The sequence below is a fragment of the Leiobunum rupestre genome, chromosome 8 (assembly GCF_980474605.1).
Source record: "Leiobunum rupestre chromosome 8, qqLeiRupe1.1.hap1, whole genome shotgun sequence".
NCBI lineage: Eukaryota > Metazoa > Arthropoda > Arachnida > Opiliones > Sclerosomatidae > Leiobunum > Leiobunum rupestre.
The window spans coordinates 31,301,407-31,319,000 of NC_143391.1; the positions used below are offsets into that span (position 1 = coordinate 31,301,407).

At 36.1% G+C, this 17,594-nt stretch overlaps 4 protein-coding genes across 8 annotated transcripts; 2 read left to right on the forward strand and 2 right to left on the reverse strand.

Moving 5' to 3' along the window:
- The first annotated feature begins 1,701 nt into the window (after positions 1-1,701).
- Positions 1,702-3,411, forward strand: Pdxk (pyridoxal kinase). 3 transcript variants are annotated; one of them, XM_090156460.1, is made up of 9 exons: positions 1,702-1,821; positions 2,011-2,065; positions 2,123-2,227; positions 2,293-2,376; positions 2,433-2,473; positions 2,540-2,625; positions 2,681-2,829; positions 2,899-3,084; positions 3,148-3,411. In XM_090156460.1, the coding sequence occupies exons 1-9, from the start codon at positions 1,738-1,740 to the stop codon at positions 3,261-3,263; spliced, it is 906 nt and encodes a 301-aa protein (XP_090012586.1). In that variant the 5' UTR covers positions 1,702-1,737; the 3' UTR covers positions 3,264-3,411. The 3 variants fall into 3 exon arrangements, with proteins under 3 accessions (XP_090012586.1, XP_090012587.1, XP_090012588.1); XM_090156461.1 differs by having other exon boundaries at positions 2,433-2,467; positions 3,148-3,410; XM_090156462.1 differs by having other exon boundaries at positions 1,722-1,825.
- Positions 1,730-5,001, reverse strand: TrpRS-m (Tryptophanyl-tRNA synthetase, mitochondrial). Its single transcript, XM_090156463.1, has 6 exons — positions 4,695-5,001; positions 4,385-4,633; positions 4,150-4,313; positions 3,972-4,090; positions 3,728-3,912; positions 1,730-1,784 (listed from the first exon to the last, which is right to left on the reverse strand). Exons 1-6 carry the CDS (start codon positions 4,785-4,787, stop codon positions 1,770-1,772), a joined length of 825 nt encoding a protein of 274 aa, XP_090012589.1. The 5' UTR covers positions 4,788-5,001; the 3' UTR covers positions 1,730-1,769.
- LOC149933168 (co-chaperone protein HGH1 homolog) lies at positions 4,596-6,360 on the forward strand. Of its 2 annotated transcripts, XM_090156458.1 has the most exons (6): positions 4,596-4,649; positions 4,904-5,098; positions 5,173-5,590; positions 5,655-5,773; positions 5,833-6,023; positions 6,093-6,360. In XM_090156458.1, exons 2-6 carry the CDS (start codon positions 4,990-4,992, stop codon positions 6,336-6,338), a joined length of 1,083 nt encoding a protein of 360 aa, XP_090012584.1. In that variant the 5' UTR covers positions 4,596-4,649; positions 4,904-4,989; the 3' UTR covers positions 6,339-6,360. The 2 variants fall into 2 exon arrangements, with proteins under 2 accessions (XP_090012584.1, XP_090012585.1); XM_090156459.1 differs by lacking the exon at positions 4,596-4,649 and having other exon boundaries at positions 4,847-5,098.
- Positions 6,361-6,401: 41 nt separating this feature from the next.
- cnk (connector enhancer of ksr) lies at positions 6,402-15,551 on the reverse strand. Of its 2 annotated transcripts, XM_090156465.1 has the most exons (18): positions 15,199-15,551; positions 13,078-13,241; positions 12,800-13,008; positions 12,609-12,738; positions 12,416-12,532; positions 12,298-12,357; positions 12,156-12,224; positions 11,843-12,081; positions 11,200-11,771; positions 10,969-11,133; positions 10,794-10,897; positions 10,692-10,731; positions 10,466-10,623; positions 10,291-10,367; positions 10,143-10,211; positions 7,621-10,067; positions 7,337-7,560; positions 6,403-7,257 (listed from the first exon to the last, which is right to left on the reverse strand). In XM_090156465.1, the coding sequence occupies exons 1-18, from the start codon at positions 15,254-15,256 to the stop codon at positions 7,141-7,143; spliced, it is 5,019 nt and encodes a 1,672-aa protein (XP_090012591.1). In that variant the 5' UTR covers positions 15,257-15,551; the 3' UTR covers positions 6,403-7,140. The 2 variants fall into 2 exon arrangements, with proteins under 2 accessions (XP_090012590.1, XP_090012591.1); XM_090156464.1 differs by having other exon boundaries at positions 6,402-7,257; positions 10,969-11,771.
- Between the last annotated feature and the right edge of the window lie 2,043 nt (positions 15,552-17,594).

The following is a 17,594-nucleotide window of genomic DNA, read 5'->3' on the forward strand; positions in this document are numbered from 1 at the left end:
ATTTTTTTCGATTACGTTTGTGATTCCCAGCTGGCTCTCTTAAATCCTAACTGCAAAGCCTCCTCGTGGCGAGAGCCGGGCAACGTATGGCTAATAACCTGCGGCTGATTTGCACAGGTACACTGTTCCTATCCAGTGGTTTGATGGGGTCACTGGAGCTCTTGAGGGGATCCACACCCGGCGTTCGGTGTCGCGGGGCACTTAGGGGCGGTCCACACCTGGTTTGCTGGGTCACTGGAGTCCTTGGGGTGTCTCGTGATCGGGGCGCTGGGTCACTGGAACCTCGGGGGTGTTCCATACTTGGCATTCAATATCCTACTGGGGAGGATTTTTGCGGTGGAAGAGGAAGTCACTCTAGTCCTCAGCTGTGCGAGGGTGGGAATTAGGGCAGCCCATGGTGTCGCCTTTTGTTGGGCCATGATGAGGGCGTTTGTTTGCCATATGTGAGCCTGCCTTTATGGCTGTCTCACTGGCCGAACGTTTGTTTCGCAAAGTGCATTTTTGTCCGGCATGACTCTTTGTCTTGTGTGCCGCCGTAGTGCCCAGCGGAACGGCGGGGTACAAATACATAACTTTATGTGATTCCCAGCTGTTCTGCGCTTACGTTTTCGTTTCCAACCTGATTAGCATGTTATTCTATCGGCGTTTGTCTGTTCTGATTCTCGTTCGGTCTTATGCAATCTGGCTCACGTTTCCTCCGCTGATTCACTAGTCCAGCGATTATATAGCACTCATGTTGCCAATCCAAAATCCCGGTTTTGCCTCTTTATTACCCTGGATATATTTAAATGTGGAAAAGTTCGTGGGTTGATTCTCCGACTGGGCGTTTTCGTATGTACTGCGTGCTGCAACCTCGTCCGGCGCGATCCCTGGTGTGGGATAGAGGGTTTGTGTCGCTCTAAAGAGCGTTTTTGGTCTTGACGACGGGTCAATCGCTTTCTGGTACCTGAGATCCTCTCTCGCTTGGTTCGTTCATTGTGTTATCTGGCCCATGACTTGTTTTGAAGTTAGCTGTGGAATCTTGGTCTACTAACGGAGTTTGGTTTATGATAGGCAGTGGCGTAGCTAGGGGGGGGGGGCGGTCCGCCCCGGGTGCTACCCGTTTGGGCGTGATTGAGGGGTGATACCCGACCGTTAAAAAAATAAAAACTTACACAAACTAAAGACTAGTAAGTAGCACACCATGATATCCGCCCCCGGGTGTCACCCATGCTAGCTACGCCACTGATGATAGGTTCTGTATTAACTTTCCTCTCTTAACCTATTTACCGCCCATGCTTAAGCCAAAGATAAGATAAATGTAGTCCTTAGATTCGAAATCCCTGCCTTGCGCGTAATCAATGTAGCTCCAAAGTTACCATGTTAACCAACTATAAATAGCGTACTACAACAACTGCACTGGAGCCCGATTTTCGGAGGTCTCTTGGGTAATCACTTAGTTAAAAAACCATCAATCGGAAAGCTCTTTGTTTTCGAATATTCCTTTTTTGTTTATATTTTACCGTTTATGTACTACTTTGTTTTACCGGTGCCTAAATAACGTAGGCACCGGTTTTACTTTGGCTCTATTTTGGTGTCTATGGCCTCTGAATCACCAAGTTCTTATTTAAAAAAAAAATATCAAATTGTAAATCGAAAACATAGATATAGGAAATATATCTATTATCTAGGCATGATCGAAAATTGGTACACACAAAAGTAATTTAATTTTTTCATTAATTTCTTCGAAGATAACTTATGGATTTCAAAAGAGTACTTTCAATTCAAAGTCATGTTGTGTCAGGCTATGTTGGAAATAAAAGTGCAAGTTTTCCATTACAAGTTGGTATAAATTTAAGTTGGAGGTAAACTTACGTAGAAGAGTATTAATAAATTTTAAATATCATAAAACTATCCCAATCATCATTAAAATTATATTTTAATCATGAATGCTTTTTTCTATTTACTTATTTTAAACATAAATTTCAATCTGATTGTAGTTCCAAAAATTAATTTACATAATTTTTAAAGCTCCTTGGTTTTGACATTGATGCGATAAACTCTGTTCAGTTTTCAAATCATACAGGTAAATTACTTGTGTTAACTTTTAATTACGCCTACAAACATTTATAATTATCTTTAGGGTTCCCAATATGGAAAGGACAAGTTTTAAATGACTCAGAGCTTTCCGATATCGTAGATGGTTTACGTATGAATTCTTTACTTCGCCACACTCATATTTTAACAGGTAATATATATCACAGTTAAACATAATTAATTTTGTTAAAAGCTTAAATAATATTAATTATATAGGGTACGTGGGTTCCGTAACATTTCTCAGAAATGTGGCTGAAGTAGTTAAAGAGGTCAAACAGCTGAATCCTGAAATTACCTATGGTAAGAATAATATAGTATATTAAATATTAAAATTAAAGTATTTTCTTTATAAAAAGTTTGCGACCCTGTTATGGGAGATGAAGATAAAATGGTTACTGTAATTTTCTTTGCCGTAAATGAATTTTAAAGAAAATGCCAAATAAATGTGTTTTTTTAATTTTAGTACGTGCCACCTGAACTTTTGCCAATTTATAAAAATAGCATTTGTACTTTAGCAGATATATTAACGCCAAATCAATTTGAAATTGAGTGAGTGTAAATATTATACTTTTTTTTATGTATTTAACTCAAATACCAATTTTAGATTGTTAACAAATATAAAAATTAATACCCAAGAGGATGCCTTAGAAGCCATGACTCAATTACATCTAATTGGTGTTCCGACTGTCGTTATAACGAGTACCAAATTAGGGAATGAAAATCAGCTAGTAGCTTTTGCTAGCACAGTTAAAGGTCTTCTTAATTAAACTTTAAAATACATATATATATTTTTTTAAATCTTAACGTAACTTTTTCCTTTAGAAAAATCTATTCGAATGAGATTAGAGATTCCGCGTTTTCCTGTCTCATTTACAGGGACTGGAGATTTGTTTACGGCTCTTTTGTTAGCGTGGATGAGTAAAACCAACAATAATTTGAAACTTTCATGTGAGAGAACCATCAACACTATGCAGTCTGTTTTAAAATTAACCTACGACACTGCTAAGAGTAAAAATATTTTTGTGTTTGATAAATTATATTGGACAATAATTTGCAAATTTTTCAAAACAGGTTTAGCAGGAGAAAACACAGAGCATTTTTCACCGCAACAATTAGAATTGAAACTTATTCATAGCAGAGATTTCATATTAAACCCAAAATCCGAGTTGGAGGCTATAGTTATATAAGAAATTATTAATCTAATAAATAACATATTTTTACATTGTTACCATTTTGTTACATTATTATTACTATAGTAAAAAAAAGCTTAATTTTAGTTAGGTTAAATATTTTTATCATATTAATGTTTGTATTATACGGATGTTTATAATTTGTTTTAAAGTATATTAAAAAGTTGTTATTATTATGCATATGTTTTATTTCAAATCATACCTAAAGCTAATTTTACTTCTTTTAACGTTTGAGAACTAATTTCTCTAGCTTTATCTCCACCTTTTTCAATGACATTAATTAAATATGGTTGATCATTCATTAACTGTTCTATTTTTAAACGAATAGGTTTAAATTTATCAATAATCGCATCAGATACGACTAACTTATATTGAGCTGTTTCCAAATTTTTAGATTCTTGGCATATAATGTCTACAGATTTTTGACTAACTAAACTATGCATAAAAATTAAGTTACTAACACCGGGTCTATTTTCCACGTCAAAAGTTACAGCTGATGTGAAATCTGTTAGAGCTTTTTTAAGTTTATCTCTAATATCTTCGTCAGAATCAGTGATTTCAATACGACTTTTCAAATCAGGGTCTGATTTACTCATTTTTTTAGAAGGGTTCCTCAAACTCTTAAGACGACAGGCCATGGTACCATCTGCGTAACATGCGCACATTTTAGGTCAACAAATCAGAAAAAATCGCCATAATAATTACCTATTATTGGTTCTGGGATTGGAAAAATTTTCTTGTATTTGTTATTGAATGCGTGGCATAAATGTTGGGCTAGTTGAATATGTTGAATTTGGTCTTCTCCCACTGGAACTTCCGTTGCTCTGAAGGAAAAATTGTATTAAAAGTATTTCTCAACTAATTTTAGAGTAGTTTCAGTTACTTATAGGCTAGAATGTCCGCACTTTGCAATACTGGATATAGGAAAAGGCCCATAGGTATATCTTTTAGCTGGACTGATTTCTCTTTGAACTGAGGTTGATGCTTTAAGCGAGTCATTGTCACCAAACAATTCAATATCCAAGAGAGTTCGCAGTGTTCAGGAACCTTTGAAAGACCAAATCTCATGAACAAATTAATATTTATCTAAAAATTTAAACCAGGCTAATGTATGTTACTTGTGATTGTAAAAATAAGGTGCATTTGTCAGGATTTAGTCCACAAGCTAATAATGTTGCTGTCATTTTTAAGGTATCATTCCTTAATTTTGTAGAATCATGATTCAGGGTCAAAGAATGAAGATCAACAATACTAAAAATGCAGTCAGCATCATTTTGTAATGATACCCATTTCTGTACTGCTCCATAATAATTGCCCAAATGAAGAGTACCAGTAGGTTGAATTCCAGAAAAAACTCTCCTCACTGACTTTTATTTAAATTAGGTAAGAATGATGTATGATTTAATATTATTTACAAACATAAAATACCTTATGATTTCGTCTACAAAAATATTTGGTTAAATTCAAAGCATAACATTTGAATGACAAAGTCTTAGGAATAAAAATATATCTTAAAGCCATTTCGAATTTAAGTAATATTTTAGTCACATACACGAAACTTTTTTACTACTACAAATGAACCTAATTACTCTTAACTATTTAATCCTATTGAATAAAGCCAATTTTACACACGCTAGGAAAGAGACGTAATCCAATTTACAAACAACAACACGTGTAGCGCCAAGCATGTGGTTATGCCATTTCGGGGTCATGACCTTTGTTAATGTTAGAGAAAATGGCAACGAGTAATAATACTGACGATGAACTAATTGAATTATTAAATTCGGACATCATTCCTGAAGTAAAAATACGAGGTTTACAATATATATTAGGTATTATAATTAATATATCTCGAAGCAGTTGGTACATAATACAGTACCCATTTCAAATAAAATTTTATTTTTAGGACTAACTGTAACCAACGAAGGTATTCAACACCTATTATGTGAAAAATACTTTAGGTGCTTATGCCGTTTGGTCGAAGTGAATGATATAAACGTTGTTGACCTTGCCTTAAAATGTTTCGTAAATTTATCAGGGGAGGATTTGTTTTTCGACCTACTACTCACTAGAGAAAATAATCTTTTACAAAATGTAACTCAAATGATCAACTCGTCCTCAGAAAAACTACTCAAAAATACTCTAATGTTCCTCATGAATGTAACGCGCTTTAATACTGTCAGTAAACTTGTATTAAATTCATTAATTCTTAATGGGGGACTTAAAAAATATATTGAGGTGCTTAACAGTGGAAAACCAGAGTCCAATTACCATTTGATGGGTCCAATTTTATGCAACTTGACTTCGTTACCAGAAGCTAGAAAGTATATATAATCTAATAGATTTGAATTTTAAAACAGTAAAAGAGATATCTCTTTTCTTTGCCAGAATGTTACTCAGTGATGATTTGTTAATCAAAAATTTGCTGGCTTACACAACTTATCAAGACGATGAATTAAGAAAACTGGGCGTAATAGGAACGATCAGAAATTGTTGCTTTGAAACTGGTAAGAAAATAAAAATTTGGGTCATAAGTAATCACGTATAAAAAACAAAATAATTTCAGAATATCACGAACTCTTACTTGGAGACGAAATTAACATCCTACCTGCTTTGCTTCTCCCACTTGCTGGCCCTGAAGAGTTTGACGAGGATGAAATTGAAAAACTACCGTTAGAACTACAATACCTAGATGATAGTAAAACGAGAGATACAAACCCTAAAGTTCGATTAAGATTGATAGAAGCCCTTAATCAGGTTAGAACACTAATTATTTTCTATTCATGGCAGTATTCAATAGATTTTAAAAAAATCGATCATTTTTAGCTCTGTGCCACTAAATTTGGAAGAAATACACTCAAGGAGAAACAAGCTTATTTGATCCTGAGGGAACTTCACAAATGGGAGAAAAATAGGAAAGTTGTTGTTGCGTGTGAAAATGTTGTTGACATACTGATAGGAGACGAACCACCCGAAGAACTTGAAAAATTGAAAGAAATTGAAATACCGGATGACTTGGTTAAAAAATTTGAAAAAATTGATGAGGATTTGTTAAAGCTAGATCTTGACTGATCAATAAAAAGAGATTTTACGTTACTATAAAAATGCGTTTATATTAATTTCACTTGTCAAAATTTTACATGGAGTTTGTAACCGGGGTAAAAGAAATAGCCATTATCACTAACAAGTATATAATAATAAAGATCTTCGATAATACCGGTTGGGGCAACATTTATGTACAATATAAATGTAATATTTTAACATAGATCTTATGTACAAACATTTAAAATACACTCAAAAAATATTTTCATTAAAACATTAGGAGCGGAATTATATTTATTATTAACTCGTTTTGTTATAGTATTTTTTAGTAAAGTTTTCCGCAAAACTTCATTACGGATTGTCAAAGGTAAAATTCTAGGTTATTTTTGTACCTATATCAATATACCCACGTTTATATATGTAAATTTGTAATTTCTTTTTAAAGGCATATTTGAAATAGGCCTCTAATAATTAATAAAATGTATGTAAAACGTGATATAGATTTTAAAAAGATTTATATCTCCCAACGCTTTTGTAATTCTTCTTCACGATTGTTATAACGCTTATTCCACCGCTTTATGTAACTTTACATGTAAAAAGGACAATATAAATCACAGTCTTTAAATACAACCTGTCATACGCTATTAAGGCGTACTTTAAAGGAATCCCTACTCTAAGTTAATAAGTTGATTGCAGATAAATTTCTTCAAGAAATAAGTCATTCTCAAATGCATAGGGGTTTATATTATTAACGTTCTATTTCAAAAGATTTTGGTATTTGGAGTGAATGGGTAAAAGGCACATTTAAAAATAGTAAAGGATATTTGGTTTTTCAACAGTAATCCGGGGGTAACAAGTGAGGGTATTGACAAATCCAGTTTTCCAATGTCTCTGAGGTAATGGGCCCTGAAAGAAGTTCCTCTATGGCTGCAGCTTCAACCTCGTGGTCCTATACCAAGACGCAGAAATAAAATATAATAAGCCTACATGATATACTAAATAGTCAGCTGATGAATTTAGGTACATACCTTCAGTGTTCTTTGTAAGGCTCTGAAATCAAGCACCAATCGAGTGATCCTATCTTTTACATCCATGTCATTATTTTGTTTGGAAAGTAGAGATAACAACTGCTTTCTTCGATTGTCAATATTGACTCCATCAGGACTTAGCCCAAGTTCTTTGAACGAATCCATCAAGGCTTCCAGCTCGTCCTTCTCCCTGCTCGAAATGGATACGCTCTCCACTCCTTTACCTAAAATTAAATGCATTCGTAAATAGAGAAAATCTAAATAATCTCTCAGCAGCAGCTTACTGGACGTATCGCCATTTATTATAACAGTTATTTCGCTTCTTTGAGAACGTTCCAGTTCTTCTTCTACATGTTCCTCAAAGGAGGGGTTGGCTGAATGCCATTCCTCAAAACTGTCTTCATTAAGAGCGTTGGTAACATTCTGAGGAGGTTTTCCATCTGACTGGGAAGTCAGATCACTGCTAGCGCTTGGACTCCTCTTTTTAGCTAGCATAGACACACCCATTGTTGGTTTCGACAGTCCACCGGGAGTTTTCGGAGGTTCAGGAATATCCTCAGGTAGAAACTGATCTTCCTCACTGACTTTAGACATAACTCTTAAGTCGTTAATCCTCGTAGATTCGGTAACAAGAGGCAGACTTATAGTAATTTGAGGTCTGATTCTCGTTTCCACGTAAAAGTGTGAACTACCAACTGATGAAAAACCGCTACCAGATGCGTTGCTATTCAAACTACTATTGCTACTAGTTCTATTAACTACTGGACTTCCCCTGTCAATAGCAAACCGCGAATTTCCAGGATCAGCACCTTTTGGGACAACACATTGACTACTTGAAAGCGACTCTTGGTGAAGTCTAACTAGCTCATCAAACGTATGTTCAGTTTGCACGGCTGTTGTTGTGGTATTGACTGATAAAATTGGCTTTTTCGTTTGTTTAGGGGATCCAAATATGGCCCTGGCTAGCTTTGGAGAGCCAAGAAAAGTCCTTTCTGGTTTCTGAGATTTTGAGACGGAACATGTCACAGTGGTAGATGGAGAAAGCAAAGAGCCTTGAGATTTTGGATTATTTAACTGACTGGGTGATAGCTTAATATCAGTGGACAAATTTGTTCTATTAAGATGGCCGTGAGATATGGTGGGAGAAGTGATAGTTGCGGTGGACGTCAGCTGCTTCCTTTCGGGCTTCGGAGACGTAAACTTTCTAACAAATTTAGGAGAGCTAAAGAATCTAAATGAACTTGACGAAGTGCCTGGGGATTTTGGTGAAAATTGCTTTCCCAGTGAAAACTTCGAAGACGTTTTTATAGAAGTTTCGTTGAAGTTTTTGTTTGTCAAAGAAGACAAAGAGGTTGAAGGAGACGACGTTGATATGGTGTCAGTCTCGTCCATTACTTTTTTATTTCCTCTTCCAATGGAATTCACTCCGGATAAGAAAAATTTGGCACCTAAATTTCTTTGGGGAAGAGGGGGAGCAGAAGCAGGTATGTTACCGCTTCCGGTATCGCAGGATACACTGACTGACCTAGATTTCTCTTCACTCTGAAGATTGGAGCTATTACCGTCATTTTCTTTCCAACAATCTCTAGTGTAGAGGCTGTGAATTTGTTGACTAGTAGCGGATCGTACCACATTGACATTTGGATGATTACCCCACCAAGTGGTAGGAGATCTGCCGGTACTATCCAAACTACAATGATTATCCTCATCAGCAGCGTGTTTGGGTGATATGGTTTCTGGCTTCTTATCACCATAGAGCCTCCGATATTCGCGGTCAAGAACACTAACAAATTCTTTCTGTCTTTGCAAGGATTCAACTTGGCTTGGGCCATTTGAGTCTTTAGTTTCAACTGGCCATGATTCACTTGTGTTGAGCTTTTGCAGGGAAGAACATCTTAACATGGATGAGACGGCTGGACTTGATCTGGAATTATTTTTCCAACCAGTAAGGGGTGATTGATTAGCCATATTAGCCACCGATATACTTTGATTGACCATCACTTGGGGTTTAGACCTGGAAGGCAAAACAGGGCCCCTGCTCAGAGATAGTAATGGAGACTGATTTATCGCCTTATAGGCTTGGGTGGTTCTTGGCAATGACTGTTGATTAGTTTCAGATCCAAATTGCTGTGAAGGAACATTAATAGGCGCTAAAATATCTCCAGATCCCTTAAAACGCCCACCAGTTCTTTGTTGAAGTAACGGCGAATTATCCAACTGGTCAGGTGGAGTCCAATTTCCAGAATGCCTATTAGACCCCAATGGCTTCGAAGGATATACTGGGGTGCGAGTTGACGAAGCGTTTCTGTGATAGGATTCTGGTTCAGGGTAAGATTTTTCAAGTGGTTTTTCAGCGACAGTTTTTCTGGGTGAAACGCTTAACGGACTGCTAGGTTTAGGAAAACTAATTTTGCCTGCAAAAGTTGAAGGGCTTTTCGGGGAAGACGGGAGGGCTTTACCAGTATCAGATTGACAAATAACATTTGGAGATTTTTGTGTTCCAGAGGAGCCAACAGTATACTTTGCCAGAGAACTGGCAGATGATGAAGACTTGGACTTTCCATCGGAAGAGTTATTGTACAAATCTGAAGAGCTGCTACCGATAGAGCGACTGGGAGATCCTTCATCACCTTCATCTTCAGTCTCACTAAAGTAAACCTCTTCAGTTTCCGCTATCGTATTTGATAATGAGGGATACGATATGGCTGCCAGGCCCATTTTATTCATCCACCTTTAATTCACAAAATAACGTATTTTAAAATTTTAACAAATTAAACTAAAAGTAAGAAAAATAAAAACTATGTACTTTGTCATGTCAGAAACGTTTTCAGAGGCAAAAAGAAAAGAAGCGCTTGGTGAATGTAGCTTAAACGCACTGAAATTAAAAGTGCAAATTTAAAAACCTGCCTTATGGTTTACTAGCTTTAAATCAGTTCATTCCAATAATAGCTCACTATTTTTTAGCTTTGCAATCTGAAGCGGGTGAAACTGCAAAACCAGGAAGGAAAACTAGACAATCCGCGCGTATATCCTACCAGGTTGCGCAAACATAAAAGTAAAAAAAGCAAAAATCAAAAAAAAACAATTGGAAATGCCAAGCTAATGGTTAAAGGGGAAAATTAAACTGACATCTTTATCTTGAAAGCAATACAAATACTGCTTCTTCAAGACCACCCATTTCTTTGTCCATTTTGGGCCTGAAAATAATCTCTTGCCATCCTTTCTTTTATACAACCAGCCTTGGCAGTCTCCTTGACCCAAATCTTTACACGATACCCGTCTTGATGCTACAAATACCTTAGTTTTAATACTAATATTATTGATAAAAACAGAAAAGGCAATATAAGTATCTAACCATATCGGCCATGAAAATGCTTTTTTCTAAGAAGAGGTGACTAAATGAGGAAATTAATTAGTAAAATTACTCAAATAACCATTAAAATTTAATTTTGCATACTTGAAAAATATGTTTTTTTTCCTTTGAAGAATAAGAATTAGGTTTAATATTTTCCTCGTCAATCAACTTGGACTGTTCCGAGTGGCTTTTCGTGCCAATAAAGACTAAAAAATAAAAATTCAAAGACATTATAATTTTCTTAAAGCTAATGTAAAATTTAGTACGGAATACATACCATTATCACTAATGTTACTGGATGCGATACTGCTTGAGCTAGATTGTTTTCTAACGGGACTAGAGGGAGGGGGTGTAGAGTTGGGAGATGAAATCTGTTCCATCAATTTCTTCAAATGCAATTGGGCTCCATCTCCTTGCAAGGGTTGCGATATCATCTTGCTTTCTAATACGGTAGAGTCTTCTTCAAAGGCTTGTACATTCTTAAACAGTGCCATTAACTTATCTTTACCTCTTTTCCAAACGGGAAAATTAGAACTGCTAGTGGAAGCTTTCTCATCGGCGATTCCGCTATCTCCGTCTGAACCAGAGGCCGACATTCCCGAGTTACAAGCGTCTTGCATAGGTGGGTTAATCGGTGATTGCTTAGTTTTGTTATTACCACGACTTGATTCGCCCAAGTCTTCATTATTTTGGCATAGTTCTTCACTCTCATCAGCGGCTTGAAGAGAGGAAAGGTGCTTGAGAAAAGATAACGAAGGCTGCGTCATCATTCCACTGCCCATAGAATGCTTCCTGGGATCGTGAGATATGCTTCTCGCAACTAATTCCTTGGTAGGAGATTTTGAATTGGCACAAACAACGAGTTCTTCAATACTAATGGGAGCCCTAGTTTGAACGGGGGAAGCACCACTAACGGTGGCTCTTCTCTGTACAGTGGCTCTGGATTTGGATACAAATGGAAGAGACTTTTCCACACAAGTGCCGTTGGTGGTAGGAAGCGCTATAGTTTGAGGAACGGTGAGAGATTTTATATTTTTATCGGGAAGAAATGCAGAATCATCATCATCTTCTACTTCATCCCTACAATAGGATTGATATTACTCACTAAAACACAAGAAATTAATAAATCATGCGTGAAGTAAAGGCCTTACGTAGCAATGGGTGCTTTATTAGAATTGTAACCTCCTTCTTGAATATTTAGTGAACAGTTACTATCAGACCACTTGTGAAGGCGTGCTAAGGCTGTTTTCCGGCAAGGAATTCTATAAGGTTTCATGATTATCACTTGACCGGATAGATTAGAATGACGTGGCCTCTTTTTTAGAGTTAAATGGACATCAGTTGCATGCTCACTCATAGCGTAGACCAATTTCTTCAACTGCCAGCCCACCTTAAGGAAAATTAATATAGAAACATTTGAGCACCAAAAAAATTAATTTAAGCAGAATTTAAAATTTTAATTACCACAGTCTGATAGTTAACTTGTATAATTTCATCCCCAATTTCTACTTTGCCACAACGATGGGATGGACTCTGATAAAAATAATTTAATAAAATATATTAAGGAATTTTACATAAAATAAAAATAGACAATCTCATGTCACACCTGATGTTTTACACCTCCGACTATATGAATGCCGTTGTAAGTAGAATGAATGTGAATGCCCTTGAAAAATCAAATTTATAAGACCAAATTTCGATAAATAATATAAATCACATCTTACCCATTCTTCTTTTGGTTTCCGCTTTACAGTAATGATATCCAAAGAGGCTGGTTGAATGATGAGAGAGTCATTAAACTCCTGGATAATTTGATCACATAACTCGGCTAGGTTTAAAGCCTATAATTGAAAAATATTTGCAACAATCTGTAAAAATTATTTCTGCTGGAGAGATAATTATTTAAAACTAACTTACGCTGTTTTTAATTATATCATGTGGTTTTTCAGCAAACTGGTCCCGTTGAGCTGTGGAGGCCAGCTCAATACTTAATGTAAGTAAAGATTTTCTAACTGGGATATATCTAGCTTCTCCATCAAACGGATACCTAGTTGGCATTAGAAGAGAAATTATATTTGAAGAATTTTATTTCATTGTATTGAGCTTACCTATCAAGCCATGATATAAAAGCTTTCACAGCTACCAAAATATCAGATACAGATGCCAAAATATTACAAGACACTCTTTCCTGCTTAGCTCCTTTATTTTCGGGACATTCTTTTGGTCCATTACGTTTTAGTTCATTATATAAGCTTCTGGCTTTGCAACCAACTCTTAATGCTATGGACTGAAGAGTTTCGGTCGTTAACGTATAATGCTAAAGAACAAAATTTTAATTATGGGTATCAATTTTATTAATTTAATTTGTTTGTTTTTGATAGTTTACCAATTGCCTAAGTAAATCAACAGCATCCAATATAATTTCTTGATGACCAATTTTAGTAATATTTAAATTCTTCAGGTCATCGGGAAGTAAGGTTAAGAGGTGACGGCCATCAATTTGATTGTTTATGAAGAAATGAGCGTAAGGTAAAATGGCATCATCAAGACCTGGATGAAGTTAATTGATAGTTAAATTATTGGAATTCGCTATTATTTAAAAAATTCCTAAAATTTCGTAATATATAGAAAAATATAAAAAATTATTGGAAATCTTTCTTTTACTTTGAATTGATATCAGTGGCGTAGACAAGGGGCAGTTCCGTGTCCAGACCCCCCCCCCTTGGGCCTTTCTTTAACTGTACTAAAATTCCACCTCTTCTCAACCCCCCTCTTAACATTCACATACCTCGACCCCCCCTTGATGAATTTCTAGGTTGCTATTATTCCTTAAAAAATTATTGGAAATTGGTAATATTTTCAAAATCTAATAAGAATTGGTAATTGGTAAATATTTTGAAAATTCAATGTGAATTGGTAATATGTTCCTAAATCATTGGGCAATGTTCGCAAAGGTTAGCCTTTTTTGAGAAAAGTTCATTAAATAGCAACACAAAACCTTTTTGGAGAAAAAAATATACCGTCCACTATTTACCACATTGGCCAATAAATTTACTATTGTCAAGGACAGTATTTTCAACACTATTTGTCACCTTGATTTTTCCATTAAGGAACACTATTGGAACTTGATATATTTTTTTAAAATTTGGTACCAAAAAAAAATAAATGCAAACAGCATGAAAAAGTATAGAATTAGTAAAAAATTCTATAAGTTATGTATCAGTCCTTGATTGAACCTCATTAATTATACTAAAAATTTACACACCTACGCATCTATTCCGCCTAAATTTTAGTAGAATAAATGAATAATAAGCAAGTGTCCTGAATAACTGGGTGTTTTGCATACTTCAAAGAACCATTTAAACCAATCATCACTGCCCACTTAAGAGCAGTTACTACCACAATTATCAGCTAATATAAAAAATTACACAGATAATATTATAGCAATTATTTGTAATTAGCCTCAAGATATAACCATCTTCCGGTTTAAAAGGAGTTCCTAATTACATTGTGGAGTTTAGCGGGTCTTCTCTGTTACTATATTATACAAGCACCGCTTAAGAAATTACAGTTGCGAATTGAGGTATAAAAACCTCCTAAGAAATATTTCATTATTTTAACATGGAAGAGAGGTCTCACGTCCTTGTGAAAAACCTGTTTATAAGTTCATCCTTTCATTCGGTGAAACCAAGCACTATAAAAAATGGCATTACTAGTCTAGGGTAGTTGGCAAAGTTAAAATATGTTGGGTATGGTCCATTGCTTCCAAAAACTCCAGTGAGAGTAAAATTGAAATATGCATTTAGATAACAATCAATGGAAATTGTAAAAGGAGTGGATGTAATGATATCTAGAGGGTGGGACTGGGAAGATCATTTTCATGAAGGGAAACTTTTCTTTTCTTTTGACCATTAAAATAAAAGTGCACTGTTGTATATGCAATTCGCAGGCCACTAAGGCATAAATAATTGCGGGCTTCAAGATGCCAAAATATACCACTATACCAATTCACAAAAAATTGTGAATTTCCTTATAAATGAAAATCTTATTTGGTATGTACGTTGTTTCTACTGAAATTTATAAATACTAGCATTGAGAAAACATTCTTAATATTTTGATATGCAAGGTTTTATAATCTCCACGATTACTTGCTTAATTAAACCATATCAATATTCATTATCTTAAATATTTAAAAACGCAAAAACTTTTTGAACACAATGGCACTACTGCAAAAACAACTACCTTAGTCTGAAAACAAATGTGTGAGAATGGCAGCAAAAAAACCTTTTAAGAGTCAAGACAGTGACCATCTTAACTAAACCTTAGATTAACCTAATAACCATAGTTATCATAAATATGGTCCTTGACATAAACAAAGCAGCAACACATAATTCAACATTTGTATTTCACAATTTGAAAGACAGCTTAATGTTTAAGTCTGTTTTTTTCAACGCACTCTCACACTAAAATTAACAATAAAACAATTATATTAAAAAGTTTAAATTACCTCCCAGCCATTCGGCAACATTCTCGGAGGTCCATTCCGCGACGTTGATGTAAGCCATTCTTTTAATTCTCCGATCACTATCCTTTACGAAGGCCAAGGCCTAAGATGGTTGGAAGTTTACAACGCATGTAGAACTTTTACCAGCGGGAAATAAACGCCAAACGTAATTATAAAATATTACACGCAAATTATTAGTAGTTAAATTAAGAAATCGTAATTTTCGCGTATTGCTCGTGATAAAAACGGGATAAATTTGGCGGGAATGAAAAACTAAGGAAGCGAAAATACACCGCCCGCATCATTCTGTCGCGCTGCGAGTCAGTCACTTGTTTTTGGAAGCCAGCTGCAAAAAATCGAGGCGTGAAGGATTGAGTCTGGCTTCAGTCTTCAGAAAGGCCGCAGAGGGGAGTGGAGAGGTACGTTAACAGAGCCACCCGGCGTTGTAAAAAGGTACCATAAATTCTATAAAGGAACTTTCCCGGCAAGCTCGCGCTCGAAGATAGCCGTCCCTCTCTCTTCTGTTGGGTCGGGGAATGGGGATACCGTGGGAAATGTCAAACGGGGGCATTTGAGGGACGGTTAATCCTCCTTCTTCCTCTTCAACCCCTCGATTCCGTTCTCTCTCTTTTCTTATTTCTCCCCTCGCTAAAATCAACCATCCGATTCGCCGGCCTTCTATTTGTCTCGTAGTAGAAGTGGGAGAAATTTTAGCGGTGGGGCCGAAGCTTTTTTTGAATGGGCGACTTATGATTCACGTACGAGTTTTGTAATACCCCGGTCCTATGCTATTCTCAACCTGTTTCCCCGTTCAGCTGCCAACCTACCCCAAAATTCGAAGATATTATTACAAACAAATTACGTTTCAAACGCGACTTCTTCCATTTTAATCCACGAAAACCTCCAACAGACCCGTACCAAGTCACACAAATTTAATTTTAAGCCCGCGTTAGAAAATAATTCGGACAAACGGGCAAAAACATTTTCGTCGTTAAACACCTGTCCACCGTAATCAATGGCGTAGGTTCGTTAATAAGCCATGCGGTATATCCGTTACGTACACCTCCCAACATTAACCTTTATTTATGTTGGCATTCAACCAAAACTTCCGGTCCTTTTAAAACAGGAGAGTCTTTAAAATTTGTCGCTTTGTTAATAACTGCGCAAAACGGCTTCTTTATACAACGACAAATTTCACTCTTTGAGGGCCAAACATGATTCAAAACACTTGGAACTAAACGTAGCAAAGAATCCCAATTTTCGTTGCTCAAAAATTATCTCAAGGTAGAAGATAACGATCTCTTGACTCCAGATTCCATGGCAAGTTTCTCTGAATTTCATTGGTCCAAACTGGAAATCAAAGCGACTTGAATGGAGTATATTTATAGTGGATCAACAAATTTCACAATTTCGGCCACTAGGTTTAACAAAAAGCTTAGACGATTCGTTCAAGGTTAAAGTCGATTTTTCGATTTAATTCATACTCATTTAGGGATAGCTCTAAGCAGTAGCATAAGTCTATAATATTGTTCCATAAGTTTGTCACTTTGAGGAATATTTTACTGAGAGCTAGTAACGGAGTGACGTCATCACAAGAAGAAAATCTCCCTCTAGCGAGGCGCTATCAAAGGCTACGTGTGACGCGTTAGCAAGCGGACGCAAAACTGCGGCGAAGCCCGTAATGCAGTCTGTCTTGTGAATAGCTCTCAGTAAAACTTTTGCAGGTGAAGAATAGGAAGTGTCACACTTATGTAACAATATTATACACTTGTGGCAGTAGCTTTAATTGATAAATTAATATGGCAAATTTACTATTAGTAAACTAAAGTAACCTAATCTAACCAAAAACATTGCTTAACAATCATGAACTTCCGAGAACCTCGGGAAAAATAATGGGAACCGTTGCTACATTTAGTCACTTCCTTTAAAATTTTCTTTTACAGCCTAGATTGTACACTAAAATCCAGTTAAGGGGTGAAATCATGACGCTTCTTCGTAGTGGGGTTTTGACCAAATAGGTATACGCCGACGCGTTGGGAGGAAGATCAGGAACGAAAAGGGGGTTTCCTGTACACACACACATACTGACAGATGAGATGCAAGAGATTTTTCAGACTTACTTTTCCACAAAGCTATTTGCTCCATATGTGGAGCTCTGGACAGAGTGGAAAACCCCGGGGGGGGGGGGGGGTACACGTGGTTCCTGTCGGGGCAAGTTCTCCAAATGTAAATAAAAAAGTTGCCAAAAGAATTAAGAAGGCCTCGGACTTGCGTTTCTGAGTATTAAATTTCTCTAAATGTACCGACCGTATAATTTGCGCAAAAAAATGGCGCGAAATTACTCCAAAATATGGTAGAATTTTACACGCAATCCAGACATTGCATAACCGCGCTTAATT

Excerpts from the sequence above, each read along its gene's own strand:
- cnk (XM_090156464.1), bottom strand. The coding sequence starts at position 15,256 with ATGGCTTACATCAACGTCGCGGAATGGACCTCCGAGAATGTTGCCGAA. Across the intron at positions 12,358-12,415 it reads GGAAACCAAAAGAAGAATGG|GGCATTCACATTCATTCTAC; the intron begins GTAAGATGTGAT and ends TGATTTTTCAAG. Across the intron at positions 10,368-10,465 it reads ATTGCTTTCAAGATAAAGAT|GATATACGCGCGGATTGTCT; the intron begins GTCAGTTTAATT and ends GCAACCTGGTAG.
- LOC149933168 (XM_090156458.1), top strand. The coding sequence starts at position 4,990 with ATGTTAGAGAAAATGGCAACGAGTAATAATACTGACGATGAACTAATT. Across the intron at positions 5,099-5,172 it reads AGGTTTACAATATATATTAG|GACTAACTGTAACCAACGAA; the intron begins GTATTATAATTA and ends TTTTATTTTTAG. Across the intron at positions 5,591-5,654 it reads TCGTTACCAGAAGCTAGAAA|AATGTTACTCAGTGATGATT; the intron begins GTATATATAATC and ends TTTCTTTGCCAG.
- Pdxk (XM_090156460.1), top strand. The coding sequence starts at position 1,738 with ATGGATTTCAAAAGAGTACTTTCAATTCAAAGTCATGTTGTGTCAGGC. Across the intron at positions 2,066-2,122 it reads TCAGTTTTCAAATCATACAG|GGTTCCCAATATGGAAAGGA; the intron begins GTAAATTACTTG and ends AATTATCTTTAG. Across the intron at positions 2,830-2,898 it reads TTTTGCTAGCACAGTTAAAG|AAAAATCTATTCGAATGAGA; the intron begins GTCTTCTTAATT and ends TTTTTCCTTTAG.
- TrpRS-m (XM_090156463.1), bottom strand. The coding sequence starts at position 4,787 with ATGGCTTTAAGATATATTTTTATTCCTAAGACTTTGTCATTCAAATGT. Across the intron at positions 4,091-4,149 it reads GCGGACATTCTAGCCTATAA|AGCAACGGAAGTTCCAGTGG; the intron begins GTAACTGAAACT and ends TTTTTCCTTCAG. Across the intron at positions 3,913-3,971 it reads AATCCCAGAACCAATAATAG|ATGGTACCATGGCCTGTCGT; the intron begins GTAATTATTATG and ends CATGTTACGCAG.